The sequence below is a fragment of the Podarcis gaigeae genome (assembly GCF_964106915.1).
Source record: "Podarcis gaigeae genome assembly, chromosome: 3".
In the NCBI taxonomy this organism is placed as follows: Eukaryota; Metazoa; Chordata; class Lepidosauria; order Squamata; family Lacertidae; genus Podarcis; species Podarcis gaigeae.
This window is the reverse complement of record NC_139680.1, coordinates 46,686,443-46,700,432: the sequence shown is the minus strand read 5'-3', so window position 1 is coordinate 46,700,432 and position 13,990 is coordinate 46,686,443. Positions and strand designations below refer to the sequence as shown.

Below are 13,990 nucleotides of genomic sequence, written 5' to 3'. Positions count from 1 at the left end.
TATGCTTTTTGGTTTTTAAATATAATTCTGCTGACTAAATATACCCTTTAAAAATGGCTAACGAATGCAATGGCATATGTAATTGGGAATGTTCCATTAAATCTTCCAGGTAAATATTGCATAAAAAGAACTGCACCAAACAATTATGTTGCCCAGAGTCCTCCCATCCCTTTCTCCATGAATTCAACCTACTGTAGTTTTAAACGAAAGAAGAGAAACAAGCTCTAAGGATAAACTGGTTTTTAGATAACTAAGAATCTGAGAGATTTGGTTCAAAAATTAAAACAGTGGGGGCAAAGATTTTTTTCAGTGCTCCCATTTATTTTAAAATGAAGTACTGAGGAATACAGCTTTCTATGATCTACTGCATCCACTTTTTAAACTAGACTTCTATTTGTTAAGTAAACAAGATTGTGCATGAAGCTTTTTATATACTACACCAGCTGGATTTGTCACTCCCTGTATCAATGGAAATTTCATTCACACAAGTGCACTAATTTCAGTAATGTCTGTATGCCAATAAAGACAGCATACTCTTCCTATTTAAAAGGTTCATAGGTTTTACTTAATGGTCTATATAACACATCACAGAGAGAATGGTGGGACCAAACTGTTGTCAAAATGAGCCTTTCTGGAGCTATAATTAATTTTTCTACAGAATATGATAAACATATTGACTTGGATCCAAAGAAGTGAGAGAAGGAGGCTGTCTGGGCCTATTTGGGTTTTAGTACCTTGTGCCATCACCAGCCCATACAATCAGTTACCTACCTTCTTATAATTTCATCACCTTTCTTACACACCCTGCCAATTATTCTAGTGCTTGTGGAATCAAAACAGTTGCCTAGATAAGAGTCTATTCTCTGTGCTGAATGAAGAGACAATTGAAGAGTTATTGGAGGTTGAAGGTCTCACGGAGAACCATCCCATGTACAAGATTGTAAACAACCAGAAGTTTTTTCTCCCCTCATGTGCAAGCCATAAAGGCAGGAAGGGAACATCTGTCTGCGAGCCAGGCCACACTCGAGTGCTTGGCTGGTGAAATTAGACTACTGTACAAATTAAAATATACATTTGTTGCTCCAGCCTTTTTATTCTCCACTTTACGAAATATATATTGAAACGTTGCAATAAGGAAAGGCTATAACAGAGACTGATGATTGCTGAGAAAGACCTAAAACAAGAGTCACCCCCCTTTAAACTTTTTACCAGCTTTGTCTGATTCACCAACTATAGTTATTCCTGGACAGGATAACTTGGCTGCTGTTGTCCATGTATTGGTAACCTCGAGGCTGGATTACTGTAATGTGTTCTATGTGGACCTGCCCTTGGTCTGGTTTGGAAACTCCCAACAGGTGCAGAATGAAGCTGACAGAAGCTTCTGGTCAAGAACCTGTGATGCCATTGCTAAAACAGCTGCTTTGACTGCTCACTTACTGTGGAACCAGGTTCAAGGTTCTTGCACTAATTTACAAAGCCCAGAACAATTTATGTCCAGGGTACCTCAGGAATTGCCTGAATCCTTATATCCCAGAGATCATCTGCAGGAGCATCGTCTGTCACTCCCCAAGTTGGGGCAGCTCCTTGGACAATAACAAAGGGAACCTTTGGTGTCATCTGCCCAGTCCTGTGGAATGATCTGCCATTATTCAGCAAGCTCCTTCTGTGTCAGCCTTGAACTTCTCTATTCAGGCCTATGCAGACAATTAAGAATGTATCCATCCCACAGTAGTAAATTGATGCCTGTGTTATTAACTTTTTCCTATTTGTCTTTTATTGCATGGTTTTATGTTTTATTGCTGCTAACCGATTTGGGTGTGTGTGGTTTGTTTTTTAATGACACAGCGGTACATAAACATATATATTTTAAATAACAAATAAACTGCTCAAAAAAGCGGCTTCCTCGCCTCCCGCGAGTAGGGCTACAGTATGACTTTGCTGCAGGACTGTTTCCCCCCCGGCGGCCTTTCAGGATGACCGTGGCGCTATTCCTAAAAGCTGCGTCTCTTCTCGCCGGAACCGGAAGTTGAGCGCGGGTTGTGGCTGGGAACGGCGAGCCCTATTGGTAGGTGCAGGGACCGGGAGGTGGAGCTCCGCCTGAGAGTGGCACTGCGCGGAGACCCGCTTGAGCCATGAAGGGCTGGCAGAGCGGCTGCCTCAGCCGGGCCAGGCGGCTGTGGGTCTTCCGCGGGGAGATGGCGGGAGGCTGGGCGGCTTGCCGGCGCGCCCTGAGTTCCTGTGAGTAAGCCTTTGCGCTTCGCCGTGGCTTTGGGGTCCTGCCCTACCTTCGGTGTCCTTGCATGCTGACGGGCTTCTTCCGCACGTATCTCCGGCTGGGTGGCTCCCTGATATCCCTGCGGAATTGGCACCTTTGCTCTGGTAAAAGGCTTGGGGAGCCGATTCCCCCACCCCAATCTGGTGCTGAAGTGACTTGAAAGCATTTCATTACAATCTGCTGCAGCCTATCAGGATGATCCTTTTGGAATTGGTCACACCCACCCACCCACCCACCCTACAAATGGATTTGTAAATCTGTCTGTGCTTGGCTTAAATACAGGACCTTTCACATGCATTTGGAGAGGATCCCTAACGAGAGAGAGCAAGAGAGAGAAGACAAAAATGTATCAATACAGGACGCAGCATTTCAGATCGGAATAGGGGACAATCCTGTATTGTACAGGGCAGGTGGCAACCCTAGCAAGCGGGGCTTCCTCTCGTAGGGCTGCCAAATTTCTAAAAGTAAAAACCAGGACACCCTGGAAGTTACTGAGTTTTTTTGCTTAGGAAAACCCTACCAATTACAGCCCTACCAATTGACATAGCAGAAAACAGCACCTGTTGCATTCATGCCTGGTGAGCTTAACTCTTCCTTTTACCCCATTGTTTCAGCTGTCACAGATTACAGCCAAAGCTCTAGATAGGTTTCGTGGCATTTGCCTGCCCCTGCCATTGTAGTGTTTCCCCGCTGTCTGTTGATTGTAAGGTCCTTGGGAACAGGGCCCTCGATTTGCTGGTTATGCAATTTTGCAAGGTGCTAGGGTGTGCTGCTAATGCAGTAGAAAGTGGGTAAATAGCTTTGCCATCTAACTTTGGATGAATTTTCACAGCCCCAAACAAGTTTTCTGATCCTCATGTCACTAGCTTATTCTATTGAATGTTAAGTTTGCATTGAAATTATCACTGGAGTGTGAGGGTGTGGATCTTTCACCTTCGAGGCAGGCCACAGGATGGTTTAAAATCAAAGCAAGTAAATAAGGATATGTAAAATCTATTAAAAACATACAACAAATCACTGAATAACAGTTTTTCATCACAGCAACAATCAGGTCTCATCTCCTCCAATTGCCTGCTGAAAAGCTGTGTTTACTAGCTACTTGGATCTGTAAATAAATGAGGCAAGATGCATGTGCAAGGATCCACCACCGAAAAGGTCCTTTTCTTGACTCTTGCACCATATTAGATGAGGAGTGCCTGATCTGCTGATCTTATAGCAATGGTGTGTCAATATGGGAAAAGGAGCTATTGCACATTGTAGTTTTAGCCCATTAAAAAGCAGTGTCACAATCATAACTTAGATATAACTGTGGTAACACATGGTTGCCCTTTTGGATTAAAACAGTCTGATTCCTGAGACTAATTATGAAAATGTGCAAAACATTATATGCTGCTGAAAGAACTCTAAAATGTTACATGAGCCAACCGTTTGCGGCCATTGTTTGTAGAAAATAGGTGCTAACCTGTTCAGCTAGAAACTCAGATGTATTAGGGATTCTTAGCAGTTTTAAAAATTGTTGGGCCAGGAAGCTTACAACAAAAATTGCTTTACTTCTCTCTCTCCAGGTAATCACTATGGACAGCCTCCTCAACTACTCCAAATACCCTTCCTTAAGAGGTGTAAAAATCAGTTAAAATATCATATATTTGTTAGTTTAATTCAAGCGAGGAACACAATGTGAGTATTATTCTTATCTATTAAATTTCCTTTCCATCCTTGATCCAAGGATCACAGAGTGGTTTACAATATAAAAACTCAAAAATGCATAACATAGTAATAAACAAAAATAATGACCTCCCACACTTTCTGTATTTTCTGATTACTTCATAATGATCGACTCAGCTCAAAATGAAGGTTGTGGGGTTTTTTGGAGGGGGTTATGGTTTTCATACATTTCTTAATAAGTAACAAAATAACAGTAGTGTAATCTGTAACTCTCTTGGTACATGGCCTACAAACTAGTAGCATTCTGGGCGCTTGTGCCTTTGTATTGTAAGCATAAAGCACATTTTGTGCCACTATGTTAGTGTCCCTCCCACCAATGTTTTACATAGTGGCATGGCAAACCTTGCTAATGGACAGTGATTTGTGTTACTCAAACAAAAGGGTCATTACATGTTGGTAAGGCATAATTTATATATATTGGGCAGCAGGATTTGGCACATCCACCTCTGGGACTACTGGATATGATTTGTGAATTATTTGTCTCTACATAGGTCGGATAGTTTGTAGTCTCTAATAGATATAATTGGGTCTGTGCATTGCGCCCCCTAACCCGTGGATGTGCGCCCCCTAACCCTAACCCCCAGATGTTGAGCCCGGTGCAGCCGGCCCCCCTTGCACCCACCACGCTACGCCACTGCTTCAATGTAAGGAACGATCATGTGGGGTCCAACTGTAATCTGAATTTATCCACTCATTAAATTTCTCTTTTCCTGCTAGCTGATCCCTGTTTTTATGCCACCTAATGTAGTAATACCTTTGATGTTTAGGTTACTCACAGAGCGACACTACAGCATGTCACAAACAACAGTCGATCCAAAGGAGATGAAAAAATTCCAACTCCTGGCACATAAATGGTGGGATGAGCATGGAGATTATGCAGCTCTTCATTCTATGAATGATATTAGAGTGCCATTTATTAGGTAAGGTTTTGTAATGGGTCAGTTTTACATACTTCTGGGAATCTGAAAATTGTAACACATCACCTTTTAGAGTAGAGGTGTCTTCATTTGTATTGCTTAGCTTAAATATTTACTGAGTACAAAGCTATTACAACTGGAGCTGTAGACTTTAAGTGGTAGACTGAATGAGCAGTCCTATTCACAAGTACGTGCCAATGAGCTGAATGGGGCTTTCTCTCATATAAAGGTGTATAGGATTTGAGCTTAGTGGAGACCAATTTCACTTAGTGAGGGTGTGTTTTAATAATTGGAGCTATGAGGTAAGCATATGGGTCTTTATTTTTGAGCCAGTGTTGATTCTGGAGTGTGTATTATAATAGGAGATGAAAAAGAAGAGAATATTAAGGATGACTCTTCCTCCTATAAACTTAAACCTTTGTTTAGTAATCAGAAAGTTTCCTGATTTCATTCCATATCTCAACAAGGCAAACATTTTGAGGCTTTGGTAATATGCAAGTGTACTTGATCAACTAAAAGCTCTTTATTGGTGGACGGTCATAATTAAAACATAATTTGTTTTGTACTTTGTGTAAGAGATACTGTTTTAAATATGAGAAATGATCATCAGCCTGGAAGCCCGCTCTCTGGTGTGAAGATCCTGGATGTTGGCTGTGGTGGTGGATTGTTAACTGAGGTAGGGCTTACACCTTTTGATAATAAATTTTCTTATCCCTGACCCTTTGTTTTGAAGTAGCACAGCACTGAAGTTTTGAATAGTGTTTATTTCGTTCTTCCAAGTACTTGTTTAACTAGAAGTCTCTCTTGCAATCTGCTCTATTAGTTCATTATGGTATTATTTAGAGTAAGATAGTCTAGTAAAGCAAAGTGGTATGGTGTGTGTGCCGATGCACATATTTATTATGTGCAGGCAGGATGTTGCTGTGTTCTTGCTGGAAATGCAGAATTTAGCTGTAGAGCTAAACTGTGAGCCGGAACACACTTCAACTGATTTTGTGGAAAGGGTTGAAGTTCCCTAATTTGCTGGAACTTCCACAAAGTTTTTTTTTTACTTTTATTTTGCACTGTGTTCAGTGATCCTTACTTCCAAGTAGGTGCTGACAGGATTGAAGCCTTATGCATGATTTACTTTTTATAGTGTGTATTTGTGATCTACAATTTCTAGAAGACAAAATAATTAGCTATTTATTATAACTGGCAGTCTAAACTGCAACTATGCTTATGATGATCGGTTCTCCTTAATCAACCTAGAAAAAGTTAAATAATTGAATATTATTGGGTCTGTCCCTTCTATTATTCCAGTAGGGGTTTTTTTGGGTGGGGGTGGGGGTGGGGGTGGAGAGACACCAAAGGGATAGATGTCAGGGAGGAAGCTTCGGAGTTTACTTTACGCTCTTCAGTAACTTCCTTCTAATCAAATAACAACTTGGTTACATATTCTATTTTTTTTAAGCAGAAAAGACTAACGTGTCTATGGTCTTAGCCTCTAGGTAGATTGGGAGCTTCGGTTACTGGGATTGATCCTCTGGAAGACAGCATTAGAACAGCAGAACTGCATAAATCATTTGACCCAGTTCTGGCTAAAAGAATACAGTACAAATCCTGTACGCTAGAGGATATTGTGGAAGAAGCATCAGACACATTTGACGTCATTGTAGCTTCTGAAGTTGTAGAACATGTGGCTGATGTGGAAATGTTTATCAGGTGCTGCAGCAAAGTGTTAAAAGTGAGTTGGAATAAAGCAAAAAAAGAATGCTGAATCATTTGCACTGTAAAATTAAGCTGTTGATTATAAGAAATGTTTTGCATTGGTTTCCTTTTTTTGACTTGCTCTGTGCTAAAGAGTGTAATTTTATGCAACCCTTATTGATTCAAATTATCCATATTGAAAACAAACACAACCTTTAGAATATTGCACTTTTTCCTGCTGAGGTAATGAACCAGACAATAAATGGGTTCTGGGTACAGATCTAAAAACATGAAGGAAATAAATCATAAAACACAAAATAAATAAGTACAGTGGTACCTCTGGTTGCAAACGGGATCCGTTCCAGAGGCCCGTTCGCAACATGAAAAGCCCGCAACCTGAAGCACTGTATCTACGCTGGTGCGATTTGGCACTTGTGCGCATGCGCAAAGCGTGATTTAGTGCTTCTGTGCATGTGTGAGCGACGAAACCCGGAAGTAACCCTTTCTGTCGTCGCCACAGGACGCAATCTGAAAAAACATAACATGAAGCAAACGTAACATGAGGTATGACTGTAGATATTTTGAGTTCTATTTATCCCAAGGGCCCCAGGGTAAATAGTAGTAGTTTATCGATAACATAACCCTACCTTGTGGCTTGTGGCATCCTGTTCCTCACAGAGCTACAACTCTCAGCATTCCCTGCGAAGAGGGATTGGCTCTTAAACCGTTAGATTCCTCTGCGAGAGGAATAGCAGTCTTGTCACAACTTTCAGCACCCTTACTTAACAAACTACTGTTCCCTGGATTTTGCAGGGAAAGACATGACTGTTAAAGTGATACAGTACTGCTTTGAATATAGAATGCAGATGGGGCCCTAGATTATTTTCTTATAGAAACAAGCCAAACAGTTATTAGTGCACAAAAATATTGCAGTAACGCTTAACAGATATTCTGTATACCAATCTCAGAACCATAGTAACATGAATAAATTTGAATTTGGCTTCAGTATAAATTGCATTGCTTATAGTACAAATTCAAACAGCTCCGATGAGACCTGTTTTTGAATTGACCCATACAAATATGTTTTGGCTAAGCCTACATGTTTAGGGCTACATTACTTCGCTGATAGGCTAGTTTCACCAATTAAAAATCTGGTGATTGGCATGAAAGGTGCCTGTATTTGTAGGGATGGCAGAATTTTAAAATAGTTTTATTCCAGAAAACTGGAGGGAAGAATAATATTTGAAGAAGCATTATATGCACATATGTAAGGAAATTCTTTTTCTAAGATGGTGTCTGTTGCAATGTCTGGAAAATCTGTAAAGATTTTAAAAATCAATTTAAGCTTGAACCACCATTTTTTTTATTTATTTACTATGGTGACAATCCTAATTTTCACACGCTAACTGGATGCTGCTAGTTATATTGTGTATTCATGACAGATGTGCTAACACTTGTGCTGTTTTTGTTTAAGCCGGAAGGCTCCTTATTTATTACTACAATCAATAAATCACAGCTGTCCTACATCTTTGGCATTGTGGTAGCTGAGAGAGTATTGGGCATTGTTCCGACAGGCACCCATGATTGGGAGAAGTTCATACCGCCTGAGGAGCTAGAGAGGCTCCTAGAGTCAAGTAAGTGTTTAAACCCCAATGAAAGGACATAGTCAGTAACTTCCTTCAAGTTTGGCTGCTAGCTGACCTTAACTATCCCTTGATACAGGTGTCGCATAAAGCAAGCATGCTTTGCAGAGTAATCATATGTAGTCAATGGGTGAGGGGAATCTAAGGTGTATGAAATACTAAATCTAGAGCCAGTGTGGTGTAGTGGTTAAGAGCGGTAGTCTTGTAATCTGGGGAACTGGGTTCGTGTCTCCGCTCCTCCACATGCAGCTGCTGGGTGCAGTGGCGTAGCGTGGGTTGTCAGCACCCGGGGCAAGGCAAGTAATTTGCGCCCCCTAACCCGTGGATTTGCGCCCCCTAACCCGTGGATTTGCGCCCCCTAACCCGCAGATTTGCGCCCCCAAACCCTAACCCCCAGATGTTGCGCCCAGTGCGACCGGCCCCCCCTGCACCCCCCACGCTACGCCACTGGCTGGGTGACCTTGGGCTAGTCACACTTCTCTGAAGTCTCTCAGCCCCACTCACCTCACAGAGTGTTTGTTGTGGGGGAGGAAGGGAAAGGAGAATGTTAGCCGCTTTGAGACTCCTTTGGGTAGTGAGAAAGCGGGATATCAAATCCAAACTCTTCTAAATCAAAAGACCTGCCAGGCTTGCACCAGGAAGTGAAAGACAGTTTTGTGAATTTGTTCACACTTACACCCACAACCCTGGAATCTTTTGATGAAGAGTGGTGAAGAATGACTGTAAATAATTAAATGGGGGAAGGTGTCGGGGAGAGCAGCATCTTGTCCCTGTCAGAAGTGAGTCCTGCAGTTCTAACCCCACTTACCTGAGGTTGAGCTCTATTGAATTAAATAGGACTTTCTTCCGAGTGAACATAGGTTTGCCCTGTTAGTCCTTTTTTGGTGTCCCGTTTTCACCCTGATTTTTGTAGGTTGCATTTAAAGTATATTTTCAGAAGGGATTCTATCATAAAACAGTTTCTCTGCTTTATAAATTTATGTTAATTAAGCATCAATGAGAAGATTTACTGTATGATATCGTGGGATTGGGAAGGGGCAAGTGTACCGTTCTACAAGTGGCAGGTTTGGGTAACAGTGTTTATTCCACTTGGGGGAGGGAGAGGGCTGACAATGAAATGATGAAGTGGTATATATACACACAGGAACATGTAGATATACCTAAACACTGACTATTGGATCATCTGATGTGTAAAATGCTGGTGTGTAAATTGTAGGTGTCCTTTCAAAATGATTATAAACATCAACTTTCTAAAGATAGGTATTTTGTTTTGACTCTGGGTTTGGGTTAATACATGTGTTAACCTGGGGTTTTAGTCACAATTCAGAAATAATCAGCCAGGTGCTAATTTGAATTTGTAGTACTGAATATTCAGCAAGATACATTTTACTTGGACATTCTTGAATGTTTTGATAGCATCAAGATTTAAAACCTTTTCCTAATGCTGCTTTGGCTCGCAGTTTACCAAGACAACACCACCATTGTGCCAGAATGACATTACAGGAAATTTTGCACATGTTTACTGTGGATGTTAGCTCCTTTTTAAGAATAGTCTCCTTATACTGTCTCTTTCTCTCCTTTCTTACAGATGGCTTTTTAGTCAAGACAGTGAAAGGAATGTTGTACAACCCCCTGTTTGGGTCCTGGAGCTGGACTGAAAGCACTAGTATTAACTATGCACTCCATGCTATAAAATCAGATATACAGGAACAAGTGGATCCAAATCTAGAGACAGACAAAGAGCAGCTCCAGACAAAAACTATGGCATCAGAACCTCCGGCTAAGACATTATAGCCAGAGGTAGTAGGAAGTTGGAGGAAGATTTGCATAAATGACTGTAATGAACCAGGAAGGAACAAGCAGTATTGTGTTCACAGTGCTGGGTGTTAGAATGTGTCTGCCAGTCTGTCTTGTGGTAAAGAATGGTTCATTCTCCACAGTATCAGATCTACAAAGATTTCAGAGATGGATTATGTTAAATAATGAGTCAATTGTATACCTACAGATTAGGTGTGCTGTGCAAGTTTTTGGGAAAGGGGCAGTTCTTTGTGAAAGAGTTCTTAAAATGCATGCCTCTAAAATTCCAGAAAATAATTATTTTCATAGACTTTAGAGTTACTGGTTTAAAATGCTACATTTTGTATTTGTAAAATAGCTGAATTGCTTTTATTATCCTAGTTCAGCAGCTTGTCTAAGAAATAAACCCCTACTTATTTCTTGCTTGCCTGTTAATCTTCAGGTATGCTGTTATGGGTACATGCGATGGAACCAAGACTTAAATCAAGGCAAGGACTATTTCTTGACTTGTTAAGAGCTGTGGTTCAATATGTGGGTGAGCAGAGGGCTGCTTAATGCACTGTTTCTATGTGGAAATGCAGGGCTACGAAATGGGGACATCATTATGTGACTATCATGTTGGAAACACGTATGCTTGTGGCAAAATACAGCCATGCATTCTCCATAGCTGTAGGGACAGATGCTAGAATGTTTTTGCCACTTGAACTGTGCCTTGGCAAATTCTGATCACTAGACTCCATGGGACCTTGGTATGGTATCCAGAATGGAAATTAAGGCTTGTCCAGTGATCTAAGGAAATGGTAGGATAAGCTGTACTCCACTAGATACTGAAGTCACCTGACTTAAAGAAGCTTGGATTGGAAATTGTGCTTAGAAAAAATATCACAAACTGGGGGGAGGGGAGGGTAAATCTGGTCTCTTCCTTCATGAAGGCAATGCCTAGAAATAAACTGGTCTTAAAAAATGGCAATTTGTTGTTGTTGCTGTTGCTTAGTCGTGTCGGACTCTTCGTGACTCCATGGACCAGAGCACGCTAGGCACCTCCTGGTCAAACTCATGTTAGTACAGTAGCTTCGAGAACACTGTCCAACCAAAATATGGCAGTAGCTAAGACATTCCTTCTTATGCTAAATTCTAAAATCTGAACTGCACCAGCAAGATCGTCAGTACCAAACCACAAAAGCTTTTTGCTAAAATAGCTTTTACCACCCTTAGAAATGATGAAGAATAATTCCATTAAATATTACAATCAATATTTCATGTGAGGTTGGTTGCAATAGCACCATTGGTGCCTAATCAGAGGAACAGACACATTCCATCTCTAGCAATAAAAATGTAGGCACTTCTCAATAGAATTTTTCAAGGCAAAATTGTGTTGCAGGTTTATTTTTGTAAAAGTAAAAGATGGGATAATTCTATGAAACTTCCCCAAATTACTGCTTTGCTTTGCAGTGAATGGAGACTCTTGCAGCATTATTTGTTGTCCGTGGAGAAATAGCTGAGGTCGGGTACTTAAAGGATGTTGTTCCTCACCAGCAGCTGTTTTTGTTGGTAGTAACATGGAACCACTCCTGCCCACCTAGCAGTTCGAAAGCACCCCTAAGTGCAAGTAGATAAATAGGTACCGCGTTATAGTGGGAAGGTAAATGGTGTTTCCTTGTGCTGAGCTGGTGCCGGCTCGCCAGAGCAGCTTCGTCACGCTGGCCACGTGACCCGGAAGTGTCTGTGGACAGCGCTAGCCCCCGGCCTCTTACGTGAGATGAGGGCACAACCCTAGAGTCGGACATGACTGGCCCGTATGGGCAGGGGTACCTTTACCTTTACCTTTAACATGGAACCATGGCTTTATGCTATTTGTGTAGCAAATGCTTTATTAACTTCCTGTTTCTGTATTTTAGCAGCCTTTTATATCTCTTTGATCCTGGCTTCAGGAGAACAAAGCTGGTCCTACCTTATAGTCTTGCACCCTAGAAACAATTAAGACAAGAATTACAGCAGAGTATATCTGCCACTACTCGCTCACTGTTGATAGCAAAGGGCTGTGCTGTCAGCAGTGGGTTGAATAGGGGCAGACACAATCTTGTATAGCTCTTGCTTTTTATTAGATAAATGAAAAGAAGTCTTAAGGAAACATGTAAATAAAAATAGAACTATGGAAAGAACACAGATTTTAACACTTGTAGAAGTTGAAACCATTCATGAGGGCTTTTTTATTTGAGGAACTCTGTGCCTTTCAGTCACTACTGTGACAGTAAGGATTGTGGGAAAACAAGAATTCTAGCAAGATATTTTGGATTGCACAAAATTGCCACATTCCTACTGAGAGAAATCTAGCCCTGACTGTGACAATTCCGAAGCAGGTACCATTCAGTTTAATGGGGTTTGCTTCCCATTAAGTAGCTAGAGGTTTGAAGTCTTGACTTCTATGGCAGGAGATTATAAGGTGTAAAAACCACTGCCCCATTAAGTCCAACCTTCTGCTGGAATATCTATATAGTGGCCATATAGCTACCAAATTCAGGAAAGGTTCAGCTCCATCTGTTGCACCCTGTTAACAAACGATAATCTACTATGGTATTCCATGACAAAAAGCCAGTGAGCTTTATTACTACTAATTAGCACCAAATTAATATACCAACTCATCTGAAATGTGAATGGCAGATTCTCTGGGTATCACCAAAGGTATAGTGTCTATATTAAGTATACTCTGTATATTTTCCATAGATTTAGTACACAAAGGGATTTAGTACACAAATAGTTGTACAATCATACCTCAGGTTGAAGTAGCTTCGGCTTGAGCATTTTCGGGTTGTGATCCGCGGCAACCCAGAAGTAACAGAACGCGTTACTTCCGGGTTTCGCCGTTTGCACATGCACAGACTCTCAAGATGACGTCATGCGTGGAAGCGGCAAATCGCAACCCGCAGACGCAGGGACGCGGGTTGCGTTCGCTTCAGGATGCGAACAGGGCTCCAGAACGGATCCCATACGCATCCAGAGGTACCACTGTATTACATATTCCCCTCCTTTCCCTTTTAAGGAGATCCGGTGGCATAACTGACTCTATACTCCCATCTTCCTCGTAACCTACACTCACTGGCGGAGGAACCAGAGTGTGGAGGGAGCAGATCGCCCCCGATACCATTATTCCAGTAGGGTGCCATCGTGGTGCCCCCCCCAGACATGTGCCATGCCCCCCCATGTGGCGGACGCCATGCCCCCACAGGTGCACGTCATGCCCCCCGGGGGGGGGCGCCAGCCACACCCCCACCTGCTCTCCACCCCTGGTAGCGGAGCATGCAGCTTCACCACTGCCTATACTCTTAGATAATCATTATTTCAAGGTCACCTAGCAAACTTGATGCAGAATGTGGTTCTGAACTCAGGTCTCTGTTCTGGCTTCCCAATTGTGGGCTAATTGGGGGGGGGGGGGAGAGAGAGGAAGCATTTCACTCCCATTCCCACAGTGTACAGTTGTGAACTAATAATCATTCATGTCCTGTTAGATACAAGTAAATGCACAATTTTTGAAACCTTCATTGATTTGTTAATGTTTGTTTGCCTGGTTGTGCAACAACATTCCCATAACCACAAGGCTTCCCCTTTCCAATTATTGACATCAAGATTACTCTACTGATGGATTCTTAAATATGTATGATGGAAGTCATCTTTAAAGCGGTAAGCAGGAAGCTAATTGGAAAGGAAGATGCACTTCATAACAGAAAAAGGACAAGTTGTCCTCGGTCAGTAGAATCTCTGCAGAAAGAAAGAAAATGTCTAACAAAAGAAAAATTTTATAAATACAGGAAGAAATAGATTTCAAGGGACACTGATGAAAACCATAATGGGAAGACAAATGGAAGTTTGCTAAATGGCCTTGGCGTTTAGATCTGCTCTAGACTGTTTCTTAGTCTTGTAAGGATAACCTCACACTTGCCACCCGA

The 13,990-nt window shown here is 41.7% G+C and overlaps 1 protein-coding gene across 4 annotated transcripts; it reads left to right on the top strand.

Annotated features, from left to right (window-relative positions):
• Positions 1-2,072: 2,072 nt before the first annotated feature.
• Positions 2,073-11,016, top strand: COQ3 (coenzyme Q3, methyltransferase). 4 transcript variants are annotated; one of them, XM_083731799.1, is made up of 8 exons: positions 2,087-2,238; positions 2,785-2,853; positions 3,841-3,952; positions 4,768-4,920; positions 5,494-5,593; positions 6,401-6,643; positions 8,081-8,240; positions 9,838-11,016. In XM_083731799.1, the coding sequence occupies exons 2-8, from the start codon at positions 2,847-2,849 to the stop codon at positions 10,041-10,043; spliced, it is 981 nt and encodes a 326-aa protein (XP_083587925.1). In that variant the 5' UTR covers positions 2,087-2,238; positions 2,785-2,846; the 3' UTR covers positions 10,044-11,016. The 4 variants fall into 4 exon arrangements, with proteins under 4 accessions (XP_083587923.1, XP_083587925.1, XP_083587926.1 ...); XM_083731800.1 differs by having other exon boundaries at positions 2,100-2,238; positions 2,558-2,853; XM_083731797.1 differs by lacking the exon at positions 2,785-2,853 and having other exon boundaries at positions 2,073-2,238.
• The last annotated feature ends 2,974 nt before the right edge of the window (positions 11,017-13,990 follow it).

Coding starts and splice junctions, on each gene's coding strand:
- COQ3 (XM_083731797.1), top strand. CDS start 2,133: ATGAAGGGCTGGCAGAGCGGCTGCCTCAGCCGGGCCAGGCGGCTGTGG. Junction 4,921..5,493: donor ATTAGAGTGCCATTTATTAG/GTAAGGTTTTGT, acceptor ACTTTGTGTAAG/AGATACTGTTTTAAATATGA. Junction 5,594..6,400: donor GTGGTGGATTGTTAACTGAG/GTAGGGCTTACA, acceptor CTATGGTCTTAG/CCTCTAGGTAGATTGGGAGC.